The sequence below is a fragment of the Falco punctatus genome, assembly GCF_963210335.1.
Source record: "Falco punctatus genome assembly, chromosome: 6".
Classification (NCBI taxonomy): Eukaryota; Metazoa; Chordata; class Aves; order Falconiformes; family Falconidae; genus Falco; species Falco punctatus.
In genome coordinates, this window is record NC_137585.1 from 50,017,886 (window position 1) to 50,045,797 (window position 27,912).

General features: G+C 38.3%; 1 protein-coding gene and 1 long non-coding RNA gene across 9 annotated transcripts in view; one reads left to right on the forward strand and one right to left on the reverse strand.

Moving 5' to 3' along the window:
* CNTN1 (contactin 1) overlaps positions 1 to 26,572 on the forward strand; it is a 249,875-nt gene extending 223,303 nt beyond the window's left edge. For all 8 annotated transcript variants that reach the window (XM_080392102.1, XM_080392100.1, XM_080392105.1 and 5 more), the window contains 4 exons: positions 2,543 to 2,729; positions 4,226 to 4,338; positions 5,510 to 5,666; positions 23,988 to 26,572. In XM_080392102.1, the coding sequence (XP_080248228.1) occupies positions 2,543 to 2,729; positions 4,226 to 4,338; positions 5,510 to 5,666; positions 23,988 to 24,067 (537 nt within the window). In that variant the 3' untranslated portion in view covers positions 24,068 to 26,572. The remainder of the gene's footprint in view (positions 1 to 2,542; positions 2,730 to 4,225; positions 4,339 to 5,509; positions 5,667 to 23,987) is intronic.
* The window catches only part of LOC308065762, a 541,432-nt gene that overhangs the window by 91,703 nt on the left and 421,817 nt on the right, over positions 1 to 27,912 (reverse strand). The window lies entirely within an intron of this gene.

Below are 27,912 nucleotides of genomic sequence, written 5' to 3' on the forward strand. Positions count from 1 at the left end.
ACTTCTGCTTGAAATGTAATGTGCTCTAAGTGAAGTAATTTACATTTTCATTCATTGTTCTTGCTTGTCTTGTCTGCTGTTCTATATTACTCATTACATTACACCCTTAGCATCACTGTAGTGCAAATGAGCAGTAGGATTCTAGAAAGTTTTGCAAGTCAGAGGTATTCAAAGGCTTCTAGCATATGCCTCATGATTAACAAAAGCTTCACATAAAGAGTATTTGCCATCTTTAGGTAAAGCAGGTACTTAATTAGCATAATATAACATAATAAAAATGAATAAATTAGTCTTCAATAGCCAGTTAATATCAACAACAAAGCTACCATTGGTCCTGTCATAGCTAATAAACTTTTGGCCACCTAGAACTTCACAGACATCCCTTCGCTGCAGGCTGGAAACTTGTTTGAACATAGGGACAGAGGTAGACATGACGTCCTCTAGCTCCAGATGTACACACCCTCTCACACTTGAGTCAGTCACTTAACAGCTTATGGTATGCAGCTGGTTGCATTCAACAACAGTTTATCTGCAAGAGTTTGTTAATAATAATCATATTTAAAAAAAATCTGACTTGAAGATCTTAATCAGACCTTCAGCTGACATGATTGTGATGGTTTCATATCCATACCAGTCTGAAACCATTCAACGGGATGTTGCCACCTTGCTGGAGAAGCCTGCAGGATGGATTGGGTCCACATTCTTAACTCATATTGGGGCAGAAGCTGTTGACTCAGCAAAGTAGCCACCTTGATAAGTCGGAATTTCACGAGTGTGTCTACGTTACAGTAAACTGATGTTTAGTGGGTGCTAATGGATTAAACTTCCAAAACACTGTGCAGGACATACATTTATATAACTAAAAATTACCTGTTTATGCGAAGGCAGGTATGTATGCAGTATTTAAAAATCAGAGCCAGCCTGGCCTGTAGATAAAATTCTCTCTACACCAGGAAAGAGTGAGAAAAGCCATTAAGATATTATCACGGTATAAGTAACCTCTAATACTGGTGGGCAAGACTGAGGTAACAAATATTGACAAGTGACTTTAGTATTTAAATGAGAGTAACCTCTGTGTAGTGAGATTGGCTATTACCATGTCCAAAGACATTTGAAGTAGGTGAAGAGAAATCCTCTACCGCACCTCTCATTCAGCCACAGTATGTTCTCTGAGGTAAAAGAAAAATATTTGTATTAAACGTTTTAATGTAAGCATGAACAAGAGAAAATAAAACCTTACCAAACAAGGGTTGTACCCATAATTTGTCAAGAGGAGAACTGCAATATTAACACCTTGACAAACTATCTGCTTTTCTAACCTACTCCTTAATGAAGTTTCCAAGGAAAACTAATGTCAGCAAAACAGAAGATTAAAGTGGTTGCTATTTAAAAGATGAAATAACAGGATACATGATGTCACCAGTCAAATCTTACAAAGCAAGATTTTTCCTAGAGCCTGAAATTACCAAGAACATTAACCTCTTCCTAAAAAAATTTTAAAGTTCCTCATGTAGCATACTCAAAAATCATTATGGAGACAGGCAGCAGCTGAGCAGAAACGCTGAGAGTAAAAACTCAAAACCAACATATAATGGGCATGGCTTTCCACTCTTTCAGGTTAGTGCAGTAATTTAGTCTTATGCAGACAGTTACAAACCAGACCAAACCCAGAGAGTGACAGTGGTTTACTCTCATTTGCATCTGACAGGCCATGCAGAGTAGGACCCTGTGTATGTGATGGACCCTATGGAATGACATAACTCCATAGGAATTACTCTCTTTTAAACTGGTGCTTTGCAATGCTTAATACATTAAAGTAGAATCAAACAATTTCTTGGAGAGAAAAAAAATTTAACAGATTTTGTGTGTACAGTTAATTGACTTCGAGTTTTAAGATGTTGCAAGCTTACATTGATGCTTTTCCTGTAGTATAAGAATTTTCAGGTTCTTTCTTATTTACTTTTACAAATGTCATATTGTACTATGAAATCTGATTGAATTTAGCCAAAGAACTTTAGAAAATGGTTAGGTACACATATCTAGATCTATCATACAGATAACGTGACTGAATACTTCTCATTCCCTAGACAGAAGTACAAAAAGATTAAATTTGTAAGACATTTTAAACAAAATATTGTGAAAACATTAGAGTTTAATCTACACTGTAGTGTAGGAAAACAATATTAAAGTTCAGAGTAAAATGCTCAATCAAAACAGCAAGAAGAAAATAGTCTTGTTCTCTGAAGGCATTTTCCACCTCCCAGACTTCTAATGATTTAGCTGAGAACAAGTTAAACCATTGTGAGAAAAGTTTTAATAATATATAAAATTTGAATTTGTTTCTATTTCTTTATGTCTATATACAACTTGGTTAAAATCACATCCTGCAGAAGGAATTCCATGCTATTGCTGTTTGATTTCTTTTACCTCGCCTATTACCCCAGAGTATGTAGTATAGAAATACCCAGCATACATTATTTTTTATAAACTTCCTTTATGACTAAATATGTTAAATGTAATCCTTCAATTTGCTTGCTTACAGATTCGTTACTGGGCTGCTCATGATAAAGAAGCAGCTGCACAGCGGGTACAAGTGAGCAATCAAGAATACTCAACGAAACTGGAAAACCTGAAGCCTAACACTCGCTACCATGTAGATGTTTCTGCCTTCAATAGTGCAGGCTATGGACCTCCCAGTAGAACCATCGATATTATTACCAGGAAAGCACGTAAGTAAACAGAGCACTAGGTGAAGTAGAATGTCATGTACTTCATTACTGAATGTTGCATCACATCCGTTATGTTTTCAAACGTGACTTCTCATTCATATACCCAATGTTCTCCCTTTACATGGTATTGGTTCTTCATCTGAAAATATCTACTAAGGCTCTCCTTCCTCTCTTTTGTTGCCTTGTACAATGTGGGTATCTTACAAAAGGTGGTAAAGAGGCTAAGTTTATAGCCTCATAGGAGGGTCAGCAACAAGCTCAGATCAGGTTGCTCAGGGCTTTATCCAGTTGGATCTTGAAAAGCTCCAGGGACAGACACTGCACAACCTTTGTGGGAAACCTGTTCCACTACCTGACTTTTTCTGAGCATCTAGTCAAAGCCTTTTTTAATCAAATTTGTGCCTTTTGTCACTTATCCTCCTGCCATACCACTTTGAAGAGCCTGCATTCTTCTTGATAGCCTCCCTGTAAGAACAGACAGGGGGGTCTTAGTTCGCCTCCAAAGATGTCTTTTCTCCAGGGTGAACAAGCACCAGCAAGTGATCCAGCTCCCCACCAGGTTGGTGGCCCTCTACTGAACTCACTCCAGATTACGCGTCTTTTTAGTACCAGGGGACACAAAGCTAGACATGATTTTCCAAACAGTGAATAATTCAGACCAGCTATTACTTAGGCAGCTGCACGCTGTCTTTCTGTTTAATCAGTAGTGACAAGGATTATATTCTGACAATTAAAATGTAACCAGTTGCCGTTTTCATTAACAGTAGAGGGAGCCTGGATCAGGCAGCTTTGAAAAGTGGGTGATCTGAATCACACCCTTAAATTTACATGCCATAATAGGTTTCTGAATATAGCTCCTGATTTAATGATGATACCTAGCACTAACACATGCTGAGCAGTGTTCAATTAAGAAATACATGTTGTGAATTTAAAACACACTTACATGGGCTAAAAATACGTACAACTAATTTGAGGATTTCTGTCATTAAATAGTGCATTGTGCAAATTGCACCTGCAGGGTTCGTTTGTATTGAGTAAGACTCCATTTTATAAGGTTATTGTGTGAAATATAATTAATGGTTTCTGCAGTGGGGTACTCTGCTTTCTACTGAGTTAAATGCTATAGAAATGCCTTTAAACGGTTAATTTAATATTTAATCTCAATGAATAAATATGACTTAAGCCACATTTCTGGGAGGTTCTGAACATAGCTGCATGCCAGCAAACACACATGGTCAGCAACATAGTGAAGGGTAATGTTGGCCACTTCCATTCTGGCAGCACAGAAGGGCAAACCCACAAGGCAGCCACTGCACAAGCCATCCAAAATTGCCTGGCTGGAGCTGTAGCAATTCATTCCAGGAAGGAGACTATCCCTTAATCATATAAAATCAGCTTCATTTCCCTTTTTACATTTTTACATGTCTTAATAAAAATGTCATTGAATGCTTATGAAATCTCATTTATGTGCACATTGTGCATATGTTGCTTTTCAGCTCCCAGCCAACGTCCCAGAATTATCAGTTCTGTAAGATCTGGTTCAAGGTACATCATCACCTGGGATCACGTGAAGGCAATGTCAAATGAGTCTGCAGTTGAAGGATACAAAGTATGTTCTATAAAAATATATTTTATCTTTGTATATGCTAAATGAGGTGCATGTTATAGACTGTGTTGATTTTTTTGTACCTAATCAGACTTAAACATAGTTACATGCTAAAGGTGAAGGTATCATGCTTGGAGATCACATACATCCAGTAGGCTTAGGGCAAAGCCAGTGGGTTTAATCAATATGATGAGAAAACACCGAGGGACTGAAATGCATTTGGGTGGCAAGCCATATCATGGGACAGCTTAGATCAGTGACTGCGGCAACCTGGTTTCCCATATGATTACATTTATTGTCCGCTGGCTAAAAATAATGCTTAAATAAATTGTACACTTTATAGTTCTTTCTTATACCAGTATGCATTGTTCCAGCTTTCCTTTCCCACCTCCATGGGAGCTACAGTTCCTGGAACATGAGTTCTTTAAAGTCTGGGAAGGTAGAGGAAGGGAAGGGATGTTTAACCTCGTTAGATGCAATTACTGTCTAACTAGAGCAAATGTATATACTAACTATAGGGTGTATAGAAACCTTCAAAAATTAATTCCTGCTTAACTTTTCTGCTTGCTTGGCCTTAAGAAAATTAGTATCATGTTCTACGTGTACAAATTTTGCTTGAGGAGTAGAACTGTTTCCTGGGAATTGCTGATGTTGTTTCACAGAGACGATTCCAGAAGGGATGGGGATCTTTTCTAAAGCTCCCACAAGACATATACCATCGCATTTGCAAGAGTTTAACACCATTCAAAAAGTTATTCACAATTAATACTTGTTTCATTTATGAAAATGGTAAGAAATTTTATGTCAGAAAACCCAGCTGAGTTCTTGGATTTTTATTTGATGCTCTTTGCCATGCAGAATTATTATCCTCCATCTTTTAATTACTTATTATTTCAAATGTAAGGACTGAAATTATTTTTCAAAAGGTGGCATAATTTTATAACAGAGAAATCAATGAGGAAACATCCTGTCTAGATTCACTCTACATAAAAATGGAAAAAGTAGAGTTGGCCACTAAGTTTTGAGATAGATATATATATATATATATATATATATATATGCTTCATGTATAAATAAAAACCTAGTAATTTTTCATTGTCACGCTGTACATATGTAATTGTATTTTTATGAAAATGTAGCACTTCAGTAACTATACTTACTATGACTTTTCTAGGTGCTTTATAGACCAGATGGACAACATGAAGGCAAGTTGTTTTCAACTGGAAAGCATACAATAGAGGTCCCAGTCCCCAGTGATGGTGAATATGTTGTTGAGGTTAGAGCACACAGTGAAGGAGGAGATGGAGAAGTAGCTCAGATAAAAATTTCAGGTGAGCAGATAACATCCCTTCTTCTTTCCCCCACTCCTTGGAAATCTTGGACTGCATGTTTTCCTCTTGCACACTATTCAGAGGTGGGCACACCATTCCAGTCCAAAGTTTGAGAGGTGCTCTTCAATGGTGACTGCACTGAGAACCAGAGTTTATCTTAAATTATTTCTGAAGACTCATAATGCACACAGAACACTTCAGCAGCAGTCTAGTTCAGTCCTGGAAGCACTGCCAACCTTCCAAATATCAGACTGTTTCTACTGGTGCCCCCAGTTAGACTGTCACTTCTAGTGGTGTCCTACATGGTGCAGGCTGCAGGCTTAAGACATCAGCTTGCAATAATGCTACAGATCCTAGTACCAGTTGCCTCTGTATGTCATTCCTTTGTCGGCTGCTACTCAGAAGAAAGTAATTGAGAAAAGTGAGTAGTCCACAGCGATCCACAGACCAATTGGTAGAGAAGTTCCACTTTTCAGGGAAGAGAAGTGCTGTAACACAGGGTTAAATAAGCAATATGAAATGTAACATGCTCACCTTTAGAATGGTCAGGGTAATTACTGAAGAGGGGAAGGGAACATGGCTCAGGCTGATTCAACTTGTGCTCCATGTTGACTCCAAATACAAGCTCAGACATGGTCTGCACATCTCTTTCCTGTTAGTTTTGTAATTTATGTACTGCCTTAGCCCACAGTGTATGAAGTAGAACATAAGAATAAATATCAAGGACTTGGACAGTGTCTTTACAAAGTTATGATATACACACTTGCATTGTATTCTTGTCTTTTTAATTAAAAAAATGAACTTGGGGAATAGTAAGGATTAAACATCAACAGCATTCTTGTCACACAGTCAGTGCAACGCGTGCCTTTTAAAAAAGCAATGCCAGTGCTATATTATATGTGTACTGTCAGAGGAGCTGCCCGTTCCTAAAGGAGTGGACCTCTGATCTGCTGGTTTTCAATATGTACAGTTTATATCACCTAGTGTGCACTCACAGATATCACCATTTTTGTTTGTATGAAGCATCTATTGCACTCTTGATCAGATGGAATCTGAAGGTGGAGAATCCGTCATTTGCTGGATACTTTGTTCTCATGATTAATCACCTGCACTGTTAACTATTTTTGCCTATTTTTTTCTCTATATTTATCTGGTTTTGGGGTCTGGCCATTTTTTCTTTTTATAGCTTTTGTCTTTTTATAGATTAAAACTCTATAAAATGACAAGATAAAACTCTGTGAAAAAAAGTACTCTTTTATAGATTAAAGTCTTTTTGTGCCTGATATTTTCTCTCCATTAAGAAATGTATATAGGTCATTCAAGTGACTGTTCAAATGCTAACCAGACTGAGCATCTTGAATTTCTCTGTGATAACATTTTCTTCAAGTTTTAAATAATTGCGACAGCTCTTGTCTTCACCTCTCCGACTTCTGAGAATTTCTTTAGGAATGTAGACACTATAACTGTATGCACTGTTTCAACTCTGTTGTCTGCAGAGATAGTCTCGCCTCCCTACACTTACTACTCCCAGCATTATTCATGAAAGGCTTTCATTAGCCGTTCATTTCCTTGCACTAGGCTATAAATCGGTATTCATCTTGTTTGTCCACCACCAGCTCTAAATCCTTTCTGGAATCCTTGCTTTCCAGGATACAGTGTCCCATCCTGATCTGTGTGGCACATCTCTTTTTTCCTTAGTGTATAATTTTGCATATGGCTATAACAACATATAGTTGGTTTAAACGGCTTCTGTTCCCGTGATGCCTGGGTTTCTATATGAATGTGGTGGTGTTATCACTCTTCACTACTTTTCCATTTTTCATGTACACAGTTCCTTAGATGTGTACTTCTGATTTTAGTGAAAATGATCGGACTGTGTTTGGTCTGCTAATGTTCACGATGGAATTACACTTGAAATTCAGTGACCATTCTACAATAATTCTGTTTTGAAATCTGCCAGTGACTGAATTCTTAATCCATTTAGCATACACTCTGTTAATTGTTTGTACCATTTCCTATGAGAATGTCTTGGGGTACTAAGTCAACCACCTTGCCAAAGCCGTAATACATTGCATTATATAATCATGCTCTGGAAGAATCACTTTTCACATATTCTATGAGCTGAAAAAAAGTTGAAGAAACTGCTATCTGTAGGAATATCTCAGGCCATCTTTGTATGATACATATATAATTGTCTATCATCAGTGTGCTGCAAAGATCCTTTTGGTAGCAGCAGATGGGTTACTTCCCAAACTGGGAGCAGAACCATTATGTCAATACAACGCTGAAGCCCAGCTGGTCAGTCATGCCAGTAAGGCCTGCCCCCAGCGCACCTGTGCAGAGTTAGCACCTCTGGGAGAGTCAGCACTCTTCAAATGCTAATTTGAAGATTTTTGTATTCCTTTGTCTTCCGCACTGCAGACAAGGTTTCAGCCACAACTTCTACCATACCCCAGCTAGACAGAAGGGGACTGTGCCTCTGGTGGCCTAGATGAAAGCAGCATTCCCTGGGCTCAGTTTAGAAAAGGAGACAAAAGACAGGGTATTCTCTTTGGAAAACACAATATACAGAGGATTGGGCAAGCTTTTCAGGCTGTTTCTGTGCTCAAACCGTGCTTTTTTTCAAAGAGCAGAATGATGTGTAGTTTTAAACACCTACACCTGCCAAATTACATCTGCTAAGTTTTATTCTTAAAGAGATTTTCCAGTAGTGCGACAGGGTTTAGAATATTTGCTCAAAAAGGGTGATAAAGTGTTGAGAAGCCTTTAAGTAATGATGATTTTTCTCAGACACTTGCAAAGAAGAGAAGATCTAATTTGATAGGAGTTTGTGCTCAGGTGGTCAACTGGCCGAAATGGAACTTACATGTTTACAGAGAGATGTAAACAGTAGCTAAGGCAAAACATTATCATAGTCAGACAGGACTATTGCCTGATTTGACCTTTAGGCACCTGATTCCAGACTTTTCAAACCAAATTTATTTCCTGCATAAGTGAATGGGGAGAATTAATCAACCAGGGCAGGGGTTCAAAATAGCCTGGATGTTGGAATGACCAGATCTTGAGCAGCCTGGAAGGCTGCACCAAAGGGAGAGGAACATCTACAAAACTGATGTGTCTTCCAGGTCAGTGTTTTCCTGCTGTTCACTGAGTATCAGATCCAAAGTAATCGACATAATACACCTGAGTTAGGTGTCTAAGCTCCCATTATACTCAGTTGTCACATAGGGTGTAATACAGAAATGTAAACAAAGCCTGTAGCGTTTGAGATGTTCCAGATTACCAAAGACATCCATGCAATGCTGGCAGGCATGATGTGATCCACAGGGGACATCAGGTCTTCTGGATCAGCAGCTGGAAGCCAGAGAGAATACCAGAAGATGTCTTTTGGCCCACATTTCCAGTGTATGAATTGCACCCTTTTGCATTTCCTTGATTTGTGTGGCTCCTGTTGCAGTACTAGGCTACCGTGCTGTCAGCCTGTTGTAGATGTACTCTGAGCCATTCTTAGCACTTGCTGAGTTAGGTCAGAACTAAGTTTCAGTACAAGTTCAGGAACCCTAACTGGCCCTGAGGTCTTAACTTAGATATTAAAAATAGAGCACATTTTAACTAACAAATTTACATTTGAAAGTCAAATGTAAAAGAAACTAGAAATATGTTATTTCTAGCTCAATTCCTTGTCTAAGGGGAGAAACATTCTTTTATGTTTTCCTCATCGTCTTCCTTTTTCTCACAGAAAACCCAGTCACATGCTGAAGAGGGAGGCAAATGTCCTGCAGTAACTTTGCTCTCACATAACCAGTCAGCTTCCTACAGGGTACACTGTTTTAGTTGAGAATTATGTCAAGGAAATTTATCAAACACAACCATCTCACATGCATTTCTTTGTAGTGAAAATCTTGAAATATAAATGTTTATCATAAAACCACTTTCTGTAGATATGCTGAGCTGCATTTCAGCATACAGCTATAATCAGTGTAAAATACAGTCATGAACTGTTACATTTTACTGGCCAGTGCTTGTTGTACAGTTAGGGGTTTTGGGATATTTTTCAAGCCCATTATAGTAAATTAATGAGCTACACAATTTAAAATTCATTCTTGAGATACCACAACCAGTCAAAGGTTGGAACTACTTATTTAACCAAAGGAGTCTGTTTCAACGGCTAATAATAGGCTTATCTGTTTTCTTTGAAATCTGTTAAAGGCTGAGATATCTTTTTTGTCTCTTGCATGTTTTTTGGATTGCAGTGCTTTGTCATAATGCTAATATTAATGTAATCAAAGCAGTCTTGCAATCAGTAGGAACTGAGACCATGTGGTGCTTGGTTCTTTTCTCACTTGACTTGTGTAACTGCACTGGCCTCTGCAATTAATTTGTGCCAGAGTAAGGCAAAATAGAAAAAGACTCTCACATTTTAAAATTTCATCCGTGGGTGGGGGAGAGGACAGGGGGTAACTTCTGATTTGGGAAAATACCGGGGAAAAAGGAAGATACCATGCACCTTCATCTTCAAATAGAAAATCAGGTTAATGTCTCAGTTTAAATAGTGACATGGAGAAAGAGTAATTTATGTATTGTATATGCTTACATCAAGAGAACAACATTACAGCTTCTCTGTGTTTACTGCACACATATATATACACATATGAATTCCATTTGCCAGAGGCATGTTCTAGGATTCTGAAAAAGTATTTACTTTGAAGCATAGCTTTTTCAAAGGAAAATGCAAATTTTTTGCCTGTAATAACTCATACAAACGTCTTAAATATTTGTCATCATCATCATTATTATTATTGTTATTGTTGTTGTTGTTGTTATTATTATTATTATTATTATTATTATGGGACAATAATATTCATCACACATATTAGTATCAAGTAAATCAGGTGATCATTCACTTTTCATGTGGTATAATCAAAATCCTTTGATCATAATTTGAGAATGTCCATCTGTTACAAAGATAGTTGTCGTAATAAGAAAAAAGAACACCACAGGTAAAAATCGTAAGGAATGCTGATTAAAACAGTCCTTTAACTGATGACAGTCCTCTGTTACTGATTTTGGAACTTACGCATCTTAATAACAAGAATGTAGCAAAAAGCTTCTACTAAACTAAAAATACGTTTCCAAAAGAGCTCTGTTCTGAAAGAACAGTAATTTTCATAATGCATTTGCTGTTGTCTCACAGCTCAAAAATTAAGTAGAAAATACTCAGAATACCCTCTGGCCTGGTACATAAGTCTGCCTAAACCAACATACTCAATTCTCTAGTATTTCTCTTGATTTTCCTTCATCATCACACTTCATTTCATCACAGTTCTGATTTATCATTATTGCCTCTTTCCAACCCTTACTTTGACAACTAAAATTTGACAGTTCTATACATTGCAATGTATTTAGTGGTAGAACAAGCAGTTTCTTGAAAAGTCATATTCTTCTTCATTTCAGTTTCTTCTCTTTTTGTTGTGTTTGAGCTCAACAGTAGGACAGACCGCAGAAATGTTTTCCTATCTAGTTACGTTTTTTCACTCTGCATTATCCTGTGATAATACCAATGCTGTTTATTTTTTAATTTATGTGTATTTATATGGGAAAGCCTGGATACACACAAAGCATGAATAAAACAGAATTTCATTTTTAGCCATAAGACTGTGATTGACAGGCTTTATAGTTAGAAATTGGACATGTGTGTACATGGATTTAGAGCACAACAGAGGTTTAAAAGAATAATATTACACAAAACAAAGAGGAGGATAGGTTACTCAGCAGCAAATACTGACAAGACAGGAATCTGTAGTTGCTATACATCAGAAAACAGAAAAAATGGCCTCTGCTTGAAAAGGACCATGTAACTTCCTCCTGCTTTCATCTTCAGTCTGAGTTGCCACATGCCTGTCTGTGTGAGCTTGGGAACTGCCTGCAAAATCCCCACTAATGGTTGTACCACAGTCACATGAAGGCATGAGAACTCTGCAGTCCTTTAAACATTAGCAAAAGAAGAAATCTATGGCAACTTCATACACCCTGTTACATGTTGTAACTTGTTATGTGTTGGAGATCTTGCTTGCTATCCCCAAGCTTGCAAGAATGCTATAGGAAGGTGTGACTGTCATGAAAAACATATATTCTTGCTAGATCGCAGAAAGTAACAATACTAAAGATACTACAAGATGCTAAAAAAGATACTATAAAAGTATAGAGAAAATCACTGAGGATGACACAGCTATGGAGTAAATTCTGGGTGAGGCATGTGAGAGAGGCAAGGAGTCTTTAGCTAAAGTAAGGATGGCTAGTAAGGAGGTCAGGATCAATAGTAAGAGGTAAACAGGGAAAGATCATTCGCTTTTCTTCACATGACAGTACTCAGTAAAATTAGCAGGCAGCAGATTGAAAACTATCGAAGTAATACTATTCTGCATGGCACAAAATTAAATTGTGGAATTTCTTGTGACAGGATGTTGTGCAGGGCAAAGTTATAAATAGAGGGTTGGTCTATCAGCCCTAATTTAAAACAGTCCTTTATTCAGCCTTTGACTCAGGAGCTACTGAACAGAAGCTACAAAGTAGCTCAGGAGCAGCTTTGACACAAGTGGGAAAGAATATATGTTCTGCATGTCATGATTTTTTTTTTCCTTTCCACTACACCTACTACAGACGCTGGAGTCAGTGTCCTGAGCTAAATGGGCCTTTGATTAGACTCACTGAACCTGATCATATACTCCCAGCTTCAAGAAAGTGTACTATGAAATGCCTGGATAACACTTAGCCGATGGATAAAGGATTAGTTCTTCATAAACCCTTAAAAACTTTCTTTACTGTTCTCACCAGCCTGGATGTTACCCAGCAAACAATGACTGACTTTTAAAAAATGTTTAAGGAGGAGAAGAGAAATAAATTCTGGTTTACTGTGCAATCAGGAATACCTTTTTAAAAAAAATTCAGCAAGCTTTTGATGGCCACTACTTCAGTAGGACCATCAATTCACCAATGAATTAAAGGTCTGACATTCAAATTCAGTTTGGCTGAATATACTTCTTCATTAATTTATCCAGCCATTGAGATATCATACAGGTACCTTCAGATTTTTTATTACACCAACACAGGAACACTGTACTCCTTCCCTTTTATAAAATAAAATGCTTGGTATTTTACATTCATTGTACTCTACCATTAGAAGAAGATGAAGAAAAAAGATTGTTATTTAACTCTCTTACGCTTAAATGCAGCAACATAGCAAAAAAGAATATCAGAGAAAAAATCACATAGAGTGAATGCCAAAATTAGTGTTTTGCTTTAATAGTGTAATCCCTTTGATGCATAATGATTTAATTTAATGCAAATGCATATTCCGCTTTCACCTCTTGGTAGGACATTTGACTATTGAACTATATTTATACAGTATTTTAAATTGCTTTGAGAATTCAAAGCCAGCCAAATAACATTTAGAGTGATTTAAAGTAATCTTTGGAAGACTCATCTCATTAATTTTTTCCCCCTTAATAATCTAGACAGGATTGCAGGCATGATCACAGGGGTGAAGGAATGAAGAAAGGAATACTTTCTAGTCATGACGATTCTTAGGTGTTTTAATTTTCAGTAGCAAGACGTGGAACTGCCTTATTCAAATCCTTGTGGTATTTTTCAGTTCAGCGGTTACTTTTTATGGGTGCCTTGGAGTGGTGGCATACTCATACCTCTCAGGTTTATGCACCTAACCTAGCCAGACTCCTTTTCTTCTTAGCAAGGAGAGTGATTCAGAAGACCTAGGTTAGACATTGCTGTAAAATACCTTTTGATAAAGCCTCTCTCTTAAGAGAACAAAATCCAGTGATTCTTTGACAGAGGCAGCAGTGATAGTTTTCCAGTTACTTCGGTGGAAACGTCTGAGGGACTTTTAGAAACACTCTAGTAGTAAGGAAGGTGCACAGCTCTTTAGTTCAGTATTAAGGAAGTATCATAGCATCTAGTTCCTTTAATAAGCACCAAGGTCTAGCATGGTGGAGAGAGGCGATCTAACAGAAGCACATAACTGTATTAAGAGCAGTTAGAAAGATGATGAATCCAAAGTCTTGGTGATGTCAGATGATATAACGTAGGGCAGTGGCCAGAAATTGCAATTTGGGAGGTTCAGTCTGGACATCAGGAAGAACCTCACCTAGAGCGCAGTGCAGCACTGGAGCAGGTTACCCAGAGGGAGTCTGCAGTTCTTGGCTTCGGGGATTTCTGTGACTCAGCTAAGCAAAGATGCAGCTGACAACATCCAGTTTTGGCGACAGTCCTGATGTGAGTGGGAGGTCAGACTAGACAACCAGGTGCAACCAGGTACAACGAGGCATTTTGTGCTCCTGAAAACTGATAAATGTTTCATTAGAAGTACAGTTTGTACTGTGGTTATTTGGCAGGTTTGTATTCAAGTATAAATAGATTTATTTGTTGCTACAGGTACAAAGAGTAGATAAAATCACATATTTGCTAGCTTGAACTTAACCTTTGAGTGCCAGTGACCATACCAAATACTTGTATTTTGTGCCCTTTTTGTATAGAGAGATAGATTTAGATATATTAAATAGTGCATCTTATTCCATACTGAAATGTTCCGTGCCCTTTTCAGAATACTTGAGAGACTTCAATGTCAAAATGTTCTTGCCTTTAAAGATTAGTGCCATATATTATACTTTCACTGAGTTCCAAACCCTGTTCATAGAAGCCAGAGATGATGAGTTGACAACAGAGTTCTTAGAAGTAGGCACTGGAAGAGTGCTACTTGTTCTGTCTTCTGTGCCTCTTCGACACAATTATATTAAGCCAGTGGGAAAGGAAGGAGGAGTTGTCAGAAGCATCCTTCAATTAAGTTCATGTGAACGTTTCAGAGTATCAAATTTGGTGCTTGTGGCTCTAGCTAATTGAGTGACTGAAGTAAAAACTTTATCAGGAGAGAAATTCTGTTAGATTAGTTTATAAATTTCTTCTCCAGAAGCATGACAATCTGCTTGATTTTTAGCTTTTCAATTTCTGGTGTTTCTAAATCAAAGCTTTGAGCCATTTTAGGTGTGTTTTAGAAAAATCCGTCTTCCTGGACTCAGGGCAGGAACAACTTGAGTAAAAGACTACTTGAACTATATTGTATATGAGGAAATATTTTGATGATACAGGATATATATTAAAAGACATAATGAGCCTTTCTGTGCTTAAATTCTGTAACTCAGCATGATGTTTTAATGCAGCTGAGCAGAAATACATGAAATGTGGAATTTAATGCAGCAACGTAAGTCACTCATCTGAAGAGATAATCAGCTGTTTAAAGCTGGGTTTAGGCACTGCTGGCTCATTTAGATATTATCTGTAAAAAAATGTTTCCCTGATTTATTTCTACATGAGAAGATTTTTTTCTCTCTCTCCCTAAACCAGTTATTTAATGGATTTCTAAGTTATTTTCTGTAATAATAGAACCCAGCGATGGGGTGTTTCAAATCTTTTTCTGACATTATGGGGGTAAAAAGCTTTATCTGGCTTTAAGGGAAGTGTTTACACTCCGTTACAATGGCTGTTAGTACTTCTGTATCAGGACGCTAAAATTATGTGCTCAGCTGGAGGGGCACGCGGTACTAATCACAGCCTTTCTGTGTCCTCACAATCCAAAAATTACTTTCTTAGAAAGCCAAATGGAGTTTCCAACAAATGTATCAGAGTAGGAACAATTTCTACACTAACCCCCTACTCATTTTTTAATGTGTTCTTGCTAGTTTCTGCCATCATCTGTTTCTCCTTTTATTTTACCTGTGTTTGGAACTGGGAAAATCGGAGCATTCCCAGTAAAGATTTTGTATTAACCAGTGTACCTTTTCTCTTGTTTATGCAGCCCTCTAAGATCCTTCATCCTGCCTGTTCCTTTCTGTCTCCTTTACCAGACATCCTGCTACCCAGCTACCTTAGAAAATTGTATTGACCTTTCTGGTTTAACACTACCCAGTTCTTCAAAGTGTATCCTTATCAGTAAAAATTACATTATTTTGCTCTGGAGGCACTTCCTAGGCACTGTTTGCTCTCTTCCTTTATGCAGTAACTTTCATGCCTGAATCAAGATTTTCTCTGGCTTGCTGAACAGCAAGGCCAAATTTAAGCTGAGCTGGCCTGTTGGAATAACTTATTTTCTTTGCTGCTTCTCAGTCCACTGGTTGCATCAGTTGCATATTCGCTGTGTTGCTTCCCAGCCCTGGGTGATTCTGTTGCTCCTTGCTTGCTGTGCTGCTGCACTCAGGGAGCAGAGGGAGGGAAGCTGTGTTTTGGGAGCACTGCCTGCCTTCCAATTTACCTTCCTCTTTCTCAAGGGCTGTGTGGTGATGGGACTTACCTATAGGCAAAGACTGTATAACACATGATCAGCTTCATGAGTGTGAGCCCTGCACTGCACTGTGCATGCTGTGCAGGTCTTGTCACATGCTGTGGAGGGATGGCAGCCTTTCCCTACCATGAAGCAAGCACTGTCATCCAGCCCGTTGAGACTGGGTGCTTCTACTCTTGTAGAAGCTGAGGACATCCTTCTTCATCTGATATGTGAGCCAGGCGTCCAGGCTGAAAGATGAAGATTTTTAAGACAGGCTTTTAATGTACCTCAGTGATTATATGTGCCCCATTTGTTCCCAAGAACTCAGAAATTCCAAAATTATGGTGCGGGGTGGTTTTTTCCCCATTTTTTTCCCATTAATTCACCACCATTTTGCACCTGAAGAGTTTCTACTGTTTTCCCATTGTACTGTGTGGTTGTTTAAATGTGGACTATTTGCAAGTGAAAAGGAATGACACATCTGGTGTATGCTTGGGGTGAATTTATTTGTAAAAGCATTCAAAAACCCCTGTTTTCTTGAACAAGGAAGAGCAGGTTCCTCACTCAGAAATCCCAAGACACACCAGCTGGCCAAAGAAAATCTGTTGGTTTTCTTCTGTTCAGGGTTACAATGAAACTTCCTTTTCTGGCCTCCCATTTTTCCCTAAAAAAATTAGTCCTTTTTGATGAAAAATTTGTCAATGACTCTCTCAGGGGATGACTGAATTCCTCTGAATGACTGCCAAAACCGTAATTTCTGAGGCAATGCAGAATAGATGTATGTGGGAACATTTACAGCCAAGTGTTTTGCCCCACCAGACAATCAGTGTAATCACAGATAAGCTTTTCTATAGGGGCAAGCTGCTGAAACTCACTCCGAGCTCCTCCTGCTGCTTCAGCAGGCAGTTTCCAGCAGTCAGCACCTCGTCCTAGATGAGCACATGATTCAGCCTTCCTTGGCCTGGCAGTATTCCTGGTGAGCCAGTTTGTCTGGAGTGACCGCTCACAGCTGGAGAGACAGGGCAGATGCTGAAAGGTATGACAAGCCTTTAAGTCATAGCAGTGATCCTGAAACCCACAAAATTCTTGTAAAGTACAATACAACTGTTGTCTGGGTCACAGGAGGACCTCCATAGTTGTTCTTGCTATTACTTGTTGAGTATACTACTTTAAAAGTGTACATTTAAAAAATGTTATCTGTCATCTTCTACTTAGCTCTCCGTGCAAAAGAATCTGTGATGAACATTAATATATGTGAAGGGGAAGAAGTATTTCAGAAATAGTCTATATTTATTGACAGTTGCCCACTAGCCTATGGACTAAAAATTATCTCACTTTCCTCAGAGTCCAAGGCATCTTTTCATTTTGGCAGCCCAGGTCTGTAGCAGGGCCGGAGTTGATGGAAAAGAAGCCCCTGCTGCTGCCTGCCTACACTGCCAACACACCAGGTGCCATTGCCAGAACAAAACAACGCGCTTACTTGGCTCTGGCATATGGATTTTCAAGCAGGAGAAGATGTACTAAACCGTGGGATGGACAAACCACCCAGACCATCAGCGACACTTCAAATATGTTTTTAATATTCTCTTTCTTTTTCATATCATAGTTTTAAAGCTGTTCCACAGATGCAAACCACACAGCACAAAGCATGGGCAGATGCATGACAGCATTATTTCCATCCTATATATCTACTCTGCTGCAAAACAGTAATTCACAGGGTTGTGAATTACTCCATAGCACCTTTCTTGAAAGGTTTATGGCAGAGGTAAGAGGAAAATTTCCTCGTGCCCAAACAAAGGTATTCCTAGACAAGGGAAAGTTGGACCCATGACTTAGCAGTGATGCCAGTGATGCAAGATAAGCATATTCTAATTAGTTTAGTTATTTTCCATTTACCATTAATAGGGATAACAGGATTTAAATCATGTCAGCTGATACTACCTGTTTCGTTTGCCTTAGTCTTTTATGAAGACAGTATTTCCAGCTGGGAAAAGTGGATTTTCTTTTCAGAAGCTAGTTGACAGAACTACAAACTCAGCCACTTCTTTTATGCAGTGTAGTTTAGCCTGAAGAAATTCCATTTCTCCATTCCTACTTTCCTCTTCTACCTGGGTAAATATGAAAATACTCATAAAACAGGTATTAATGAAACCTAACAGATGTTGAAACTAACAAGTGGAGCAGGCAAAAGTCACTTTTTTCTTTATTTTCAGATGGCCTAACTTTTTTCCAGAGAAGTGGACAAGCTTAGTTAGAAGCAAGGAGAAGCAGAATATGAGAAGGCTTTGCATTTACCTTTCTTAAAATAAAAAGGAGACATATAAAACCAGATAGCTCCAACAGAAGATTGGTCCTTGGATCCTGGACCAAAAGGAGAATATTATTTACAGGAAAATGGGTGGATGTTTGGCCATTCATCCAGAAAAAAGAAATCTATTTTGCAAAACACACACAAAGGCAGACACATTTCTATACAAATTATAAAATTTACATTACAAACTTAAATCCTTTATGAATCACATAAAATATCAGTCCTGGTAAGAAAAATTTCTCTTTTCCTTACTCTTACTAAATGTATGATAACTTGTGTCATGCAAAATGTGTTGCAGCGACTGTATCATTCAGATAGCAAGTCTGCATCTACCTGAACAATTTGTGGAGCACAAGGGGAGTGAATCTGTGGAGAGAAAGAGTGGCACTGAGTATTCAGCTCCACACTGTGTTCATGTCAGGTTTTTCTTTGCACTATCTCTAATCTGGTCCTGCGAAATAAACCCTAATAAAAAGGATGGCTGAGATACTCACTTTAAAAACACGCTCCTCCTCAAACTAGAACAGTCATGTAGACATCCCCCTTGATGTTCAGTACCTGGAAGCTAAGAAAACTGATGTCATTTAGTACAAATTAATTCTTCAACAATCTTTCCTGACAGTAAAAGCAGAGAAGGAGTTTCGCCACAACAGGATCAGCTCATGATTTGCCAAGGAATAGATTGTAGTTTGTATATGTTGGCAGGACAAACGCTTTCCCACTGAGAAAGAGAAGTTATTCACCTATGACAACTTCACAGATGACCAGTAACTAATTTCCAGGTTCACAGATCTGATGGAAGTAAGTTTTCTAAACAGGCCTCTATAGATATTTTTTTTTTTTTTTACAATCCAGTATAAAAAGATACTGATGTTGGGAAAAGGGCCAAAAATGTCATATCTTAAAGATGAGTAACATTTAAAGAAAATAATGATGTAACAGCTTGTTACAAAGGCTTGGAAAATACATCAAAGTCTGAACTGTTTCTTTTAGGTATTAAATAGATTTCATGTCTTTTGAGAATAATTGGAAGACTTGCATACTGTTCAAGATGCCAGTAAAATCTAGGATCTCCATTCAGAAATGTAAAAGATTTCATCCTAGACTTTATGTGATTGAAATGGCAACAAAGAATTTAAAATACAAATAGAAGGCTGTCAATTTGTGGGACTTTACCAGGAGTTCCTGGTAAATGATATGTAAAGAACTTGCTGAAGGAAAACCCGTCCAGCTGTTGTTCTCTTAATTTACTCAAATAAATGACCACTTGTGAGAAAGGCTGCGAGAACAGGAGACAGGAAAAAAGTTCTGTTAACTGCACACATCCTATACAAATTCTATTTGATGTTTAACTACATTCTGAGTGTATGTTTCTGTAGATGGTTTAGTCCTAGGCTTAAAAATATGAGCTACAGAAACTATAGCAGACAGTAGTAATTCCTCCATGGGAATGCTGCAAGATTTCACAACTTTTGCTTCAGGCTGTTGGAAAAAAAACCAAACAAATTTAAGATGTGTGTTTGAAAGAAATAAACTATGTGTGGATATTAGAGTGTGTTAGAGGGGTAGTTAGGTTATGTGATACTGATAAGGTTTTGGTCTGGACTTTGATGAGTGTAGTTTGCAATTGCATGCACGCTGGATAAGCAAGATGCTGGTTGAGAGGAGAGATCACACTTTATAACTCTGAAGGGGAGAATGAATCTTTAAGTGCTAAATGTATCCAGCTCATACCTGGCCAGACTTCAGAAGGAGCTTAATAATCCTTCTGTTTTAATTTACCTCCACGTGTTTATTTGTGCACATTCATTAAGTCTTTATCTGGCGTTTCTCTAGTTTCTAAAGGTTGTTAAAACTGACAGATCACAATTGCATTACTGCACAGAATTAAATCTGTAGTCTGCACTCAGGCAAAACTTAGCATTAATTTCCATTCATGGGCTGCTGGAGCGTACTGGCTGTCATGCAGTGGTGAAGGGTGTTTCCAGTAAATTATGATTCCTGACATGTAGGTCAGTAATCTAACAAGCAAAAAGAGGAGATGATCTGTTTAATGTGTATTTGTCCTCCTAATGTTCTGTTAATGTGCTATCTAAGGGTAGGATTTGCCCTATTGTGGAAAGCTGTTATACACATCTCTGCAGCAGTGCCTAAACCTTGTGAAGAACTGCTGTAATGGAGTGAGTTTCTAACTATTAATTCTGGAGCCAGTGAGGCACATCTCAGGGGAAGATTTGTTATTCCTTTCTCTTTGTAGAACAGTTACATGCAGATAGAAATTTCCTCATACTTGCTTATCATTCAGCTTCACCCAGCAAACTTTTTCATGTTTGCCTTCATTGGAAGCATTCAAAATACGAGTTTAGTTGTGTCTTTGAAACTGCATTATCCTGGTCTGACAAAGGCAGAACACATTTTCAGTGGATATTTTTAAATATGAGATCTGGATTATCTTTTTTTCCTGTGGCTATTATTCATTAAGAGCCACTACATTGATTTTTAGGGATAAAGACTACAGAAAAGATTAGTGTCTCATAAATCACTAAAAAATACAGATAAATATATCCCCATACTTTCCCAGTTGCCGAAATGTGCAGTTGTTATGTATGAGGATGTATTTGAGTGTACATTCATATTCATCTTAAGCATAAAATGCCTCTGTTTATAGATACTTACAAAAGCAATCTTCCAGTATTTTCCTTAACTTTAGCTTTCACTGAGGTGAACATACTACTTCCTATGGAAAAATGTACTATTCATAGAAATGTACTTTTTACAGATTAATTGAGCTGATGAAGAAGGATTGATAGGTCTCTTGTCTTGGTTTTCCAAGTGTTTGGATATCAGAAAGGGCTTAGGAAGAAGTCTTGACTTCAGAAAACATCCCTACAGCAGTAGAGGAAAGGGTAGGAGCAGAGAAGAGTTTTGAAGTGTCAGAAGCAAGAGAAAAAGGGTGGTGTTTAGTATGGGGGACAGCAAGGAGAGTGGAGCAGCAGAAAGACTTTATTTAAGTAAGGACCACAGTCAGGAGGAGTAGGGTGGTGGACGTACAAAGAAGGGGGACAATAGGAGGAATATGGCTGAAATTGGAAATAAATTCTGTGGGGAAAGCTCTAAAATTCTGGCTTGCTGGCAGATGCTGTGGGCTTTCTCCCTGGTGAGATAATGCAGAAACCAGGATCATCTAAAAATACTTGTTTCCACTTTCTGTGGTAGAAATGGGAAGAGAAACAGTTGTCTTCATCTTGGAGGCTGACCTCTGAATATATATCCCTGAGGGGGTCTGCATAGAGCTTCATCCATGGGTCAGGAGACATTGCCTTTCTAATAAGACTTAAATTCACCACTGAAGCCCAATAAACAAGTCGGGCCTTCTGTTTGCCAGTGGCTTATGGTCCCCTTTTTGTTAAGTGATTTGCTGGGTGACAAACTGTACATAAGTGCATATGTGCAGCAGTAGGCACATCCTGTTGTGTGGCATTTGGTCACCTCATAAGCATACTAGCATACTTCTGTTCCTGGGGTGGGGAGGGCACACACTCCTCTAACGGCTTCTCTAGAGAGAGAGCACTGAGATGAAACGTACCTTTAGACCCAGCTCTGCCCAGTGAGAACATACCCATGCTCTTTATATCCAGTGAAACATGATTATTCCCACCATACCAATGATCAGGATTCAGTTCCTAATACTGTATTGTATTGAAGTACTCTAATAAGCCAGCTGTGAGGAAAGAAGACCAAGCACTCTAGTTTGAGATGTGCTCCCAGCTGTCTTTCTGAACAACTGCCTGAAAACTGCCGGTGTTTGGAGTGGGGCTGTTTAAAGCCAAACGGGGAGAGTAGATAGTGCTGTGAACATCAGGGACTGCAGATGAAGGCTCAATTAAATGACTCTGCAAAGAGGAGAAGCTCTGCCCAGTATGAAAATTAAGACTGTATATGATCATCCTTCTTCTTTGGGGGACAAAACTTTCATCTTGGAATTGCAAATAGTACATGTATGGTACATCAGAGAGGATGCTGATCTGAAGGACGTCAAACCCACAGTGTATTGAGACATATTGTGAAAAACCCATGAGAAAAAAAACTCTGCAGTTATATAGGAATCACAAAAGACTAAATGCTATCACTTGCATCTATCCACAGCTAGCTGATGGGCTGGTGACCTCTGAAGTTTTCTTATTTGGACTTAATCAACAAACTTCATAAAAATGTTTTTTTGTTATCAGCTAGTTTTCTTACTTTCTCCTTGTTATTGTGGGTAAGAAATAGTGTAAGAAAAAAAACACTTGAAGGTAACTTACAGGTGTTTATTTGGCCAGATTCTCACTTCAAACCAGCATTTTTTTCACCCTCAGGATCTTGTTTTGCTAACTTAAAATTAGTAAAGTACATTGTTAATAGGAGGTTTAAGATAGACACAAAATGAAGAAGTAAGCTCTTTATTCATACTGAAAGATGCAGAAACTTCTGAGGCAAACAGGCAAAACCTACAGATCTGTCATTCTGGGAGCCTGCATGGTGCTGGACCAGATAATGTGACTTACTTGTCCTTACAAGAGGTCTGATGAGAAAATGTGAATGCTTTTTTTGGGACTTTAAATTCTATGAAAGAATGCTTGAAATTTGTCATACTGTGCCCGTTGTTAGGTAAAACAGGGCTACCTGCTGAAATCTGTGCCATTTGGTTCACGTGTTACTTTTTCAGTATGGTTTTTCCTCATTTAGTCAAACATCTGCTGGAGAGCCACCCAGTGAGACAGTTCCAGCAGCTCCTCAGGACTGTCACCACCGCCTGCAAGCACTTCTGTCCTTAGACTGTGTTCAACAGCAAGATGAGCAGTCGGCTGGGTCCTGCACTGCCCACCTACCCACTACCATCCTGACCTAGATGAGCCCTCTCTGGGTTGAAAGAATAGCCTGTTCTCTAGTTCCTTTGGCCCATCTCCAAGACTGACAGCCAGGCACAGTTTGGCTGGGTTATTTTCTCATATAGATGCTTCTTAACAGGGAGCTGGACCATGGCAACACAAGCCATTTGACATAATGGCAACTCTTATGCCTGTTTTCCACAGTGAGTCACGTAAAGTTTGTAAGCTGTCAGTTAATATTTTTTGTCTTAAAATGTTTGTTTAAGAAAGACCCTTGCGACTTGTAACAGATGTAAATGCCACACTGCTATAAATCAGCCATCTGGACTTTGTAATCTGGCAGACGGACCGGGCTTTTTGACGTCTCTCAGATTATTGCTGATCATACGAACATTAACATTTCTAAAGGTGTCTCTTTGCTTTGTCACATTTCAAAGACTTCATTAATTTTGTTTTCACATGTTTAAATATTTATTTTGACCTTTTACCTCCTGGTATAACCTCCTGGCTTGCTGGACCGGCCAAACCAAAATACGCTGATGTGTTCTGAATGGCCTTGCTGCTTGTATAAACACGTTGCATAAACACCTCTTGCAGAACAAAAGAGGGGATCCTCTGCTGTACTGCAGCAGGTCTCTTTGTCTGTTTCAGATTATCCATACAGGTAGGGGCCGTGCTGAGGGACACCAGCTGGTTTTCCGGCCTTCATACCCCACATTCTTGCTTGCATTCAGGGTTGTTCCCCTCCCCCCGCCATCAGTATTGCTGAAGTAAGACCGAGGTGGTGGTGTTATCTGTTTGATATGCAGGTGCCGATGCTGGAGTGCCGACTCTGCTCCTGGTCCTGGTGGTGCCTGCCCTGGGTGTCCTTGCCTGCTCGGGATTCTGAATGTAGCTGGGTTTACCTTGTCCTCCGCCTAACACAAGGGACTCCTTTTGAAGATGAGGACCGCAACTCTTTTTGATTCTGTGGCACCATCCTAAGCCAAATAAATTACACTTTAAAGTAAATTACCCTACAATTTCCTGTGAACTTTAAGAGGACTGAGGCATCCAGGAACTCCTTCATGAAGTAAATCAACTTTTGAAAGGCTAAGAAATATTTTTAACTTGTTCCAATATGCCTTATAAAACACTTATGCTGATCTGTGACAGTTGCATGATTTGGTCCAATGGGGCAAGTTACAGTGTTAAAACCCAATAACATAGGCTGTACAGTGAAAGTAAAATCACCATACGTAGGTGCTTTAACTTGAATAACAAATCGTGAAATATAATAGAGATTGAAATGTTGATTGTATGTGATAAATGTAAGAGTACTACGTCTGTCTGTACTATCCTATATGTTTTGTGTACTGCATATTTTTGAATGGCCCCATCATCATTTATTGGGATTACTGTTTTTTAGAGAGACAGTCAAAGCAAAAACATTTCATTTTTCTAGAGCTATATTTCTTGAGGCTATTGGATAGAATTTGAAGGACTTGAAATGAAAATCAGTGATAAGGAATTTTTTATTTTAAATATAATCAGAACACCGGAGATGTGCACAGCATGCTTAGCTTAAAGGAATTTACCTGTGCTTCACTGACACATGATTTACTATATTATTTTCTTAAAACCGTTCTGTTGAAAAATTGTTATGGTCATTGTTGCTGATTTTAGGAGTCAAATGTCAGCTTTCAGGGAAGCGACGTAATGTATTGGTTTTGATTTAGTATTATGACTATTATTATTATTAAGGTAGCAATATAACACTGAGGAGTTTGGAGAGGGAGTCCATGTTAAGATCAGCCAAATGGACCATGAAATGGTAGGAAACGTTATTTTTTAAAGTGAAAAGATTTAAAATATATTAAAAAAATGAAAAAGATATACAATAAATGGCAAAAACAGAGTAGCACAGTAAAAAAAATATTATATTTACATTTTTTATGCTGCAGATGCCAGGTGTTACCTTCCTGTAATGAAGGTGTACATTTGGGAGAATTATATGCTTTTTCCAAGAACTTGATATTATTCTAATGTTCATAGTGTTGTAAATAAGAGTTTTAAAGTTCTGAGACCATTTCCCTATTTGACAGAGTACTGAATGATCCAACTGTGTGTTAGTACATGAAAGTCAGATCCCAACTGTTAGTCGAAGCTAAATGTTTACTATGGCCTTTGCAAAATGGGAACTCTATTAGAGACAGAGAATGTTTTTGTTCTGACTGTGTCTAGAGTGTTTCAGTGTTGGGTTTTTTGTTGATTTGTTTGAGGTTTTTTTAAGTTGTTAAAGAAATGCACATTCCTTTCATTTTCCATGGTGTGCTGGGAATTAGTTTGAGTGTGAATGTTGAAGAAACACAGTGATACTGAATCAGCTGGCTCAAGTAATAGTGCAATGTCTGATGCTTCAAGAATTATAAGCTTTGAATCATATTTTATTAGCACAACCTTGCTAGCTACTTAGAAATAGATTTTATCTTTTTAGAACTGATACTGTAGAGGTCCGTAATAATAATATTTACATGAGGCAAGAATAGGTCTATTAATAATTTACACCCCCTTCTTTTATTTGTATAATTTTGTACTATATATTTACATGTAAAAGTGTAGAGTCTTCATTAAGAAATATCAATAATACTGTTTTAGTTTAATTTTAACTATTTGTTACAAGATGAAAATTTTTTAAATAGGTGAAAGTGATAACTTCCCTATAGAGGAATGTCAAAGTGTCAAACACTACTGAGTTTCATAAATTGTGTAATTATTTGAAAGAGAAATGAGCTGTCTTCATACATAAGAAACTAATACGCTGTAAGCCTTCTGTACAAAAAAAAAAAAAGTGTTTTATTGTGTTTCATTTGGTTTGGTTCTTTTGCAGTATGACTCATTTTTATATAATCTACAACCACAACTAAATCTTTTGCCAAATGCATGATTGCCTTTTACTTTTCTAATACACGGTGTAAAAAGCAAAACTGTTTAGTTTTTGCATGGATATGACCTGGGAAGGAAAGCCACTTCTTTTTTTCAAATCAGCGACACAGATGAGGTAGGTCTTACATACTGATCAGGTAGTTGGAGATTTTTCTGTTTCGCATAATTGTGTAAATTTGACTGGGACCTTCAGTTTCAAATTGTTGTCAAATAAAACTAACTAATGTATCATCTGCTATAAAATGCAAGGTTCTTAATTAAAGTTTATATAGATAGACATATTTGTTGTTTCTTTATATTTCAGGAAAATTGATATTACTATTATTTGATACTGATGAATATTGAACTGTTTTTTTAGTTACTTTTTATCTTTTTTTTTTTTCAAATGAGTAGAGCAGGACCGTGCTTTGTCCTTTTTATGAATGAAAAGTAAATTACAATTAAATAAATGTATTAATGTTACTCAAAATACAGTAACTGTCTTTTGAATTGGAGCTTTCTAATTTTCTAACAGCGACATGGCCATCTGTGATGGTAAAGGTGTGGATGGAATGAGGTCCTGTGTATCCCTGCCCTGCCTTCCTGTGAATTTTGCTGGAGTTAGACTTCTGTGGGATAAGAGTGGCTGTTTTACTTTGGTTATAGGTGATATAGACAGAAAGATTTTCCTGACGTCAGTGATAGAGCACCTCCTGAGAGTTTTTCGGCAGTTTTGGAAGCAAGAGTTAACTGAGCAGAGTATTTTTCAGGTAATGTTTTATACTCCAGTAGATATATGTCATGGTTCAACCCCAGCCGGCAACTAAGCCCCACACAGCCACTCACTCACTCCCGCCTCGTGGGGCAGGGGAGAGAATCAGAAAAGTAAAAATGAGAAAACTCATGGGTTGAGATTGATAAGTAAAGAAAGAGCCACGTGTACAAGCAAAGCAAAACAAGGAATTCATTCGCTGCTTCCCACTGACAGGCAGGTGTTCAGCCATCTCCAGGACAGCAGGGCTCCATCATGCATAACGATCACTTGGTAAGACAAAACACCATGACTCCTCCCTTCTTCTTCCCCCAGCTTTATAAGCTGAGCATCGCATCGTATGGAATATCCCTTTGGTCAGCTGGGGTCAGCTGTCCCGGCTGTGTCCCCTTCCAACCTGTGTGCACCCCCAGCCTACTCACTGGTGAGGTGCTGTGAGGAACAGAAGAGGCCTTGATGCAGTGTGAGCACTGCTCAGCAATAAAACCCCCATCCCTGTATTATCAACACTGTCTTCAGCACAAATCCAAAACATGGCCCCATACTGGCTACTATGCAGAAAAATAACTCTACCCCAGCCAAAACCAGCACAATGTGTTGCAAAGAAAGACGTCTGAAATGGCAAAACTTCATACCGATTAATTGCTTTGTCATCACAATAGCTTCAAGAGGTAACATCAAGTATAACTGAGATACTGCCTGCCTTTCAGGGTCACGTTCAGGCCTTAAAATGCAGTGGTGTTACTGAAATCTCGGAATGAAGAATTTATCGACACCAATGTGATGTAGATAAGCAGACACTTCTTTATTGACGGCCAGGTGTGTGAGTGAGTCCTCTCACGATTGATGCACACCATGGTTCAAAATCATACACCTTATATAAAACTCAGTCATACATACTCATTAAGCATTCATGCATAATCATAATATTTCCCATAAATCATTAACATACTCTCCTCCCATATCCGATTCTGCGCAGTAAAGGTTAGAAAGGTCCGAAAATGGGTCTGGGGTACGATTTGGGTAGGTGGTATATGAGCCGGTGGTCTCGATCTTCC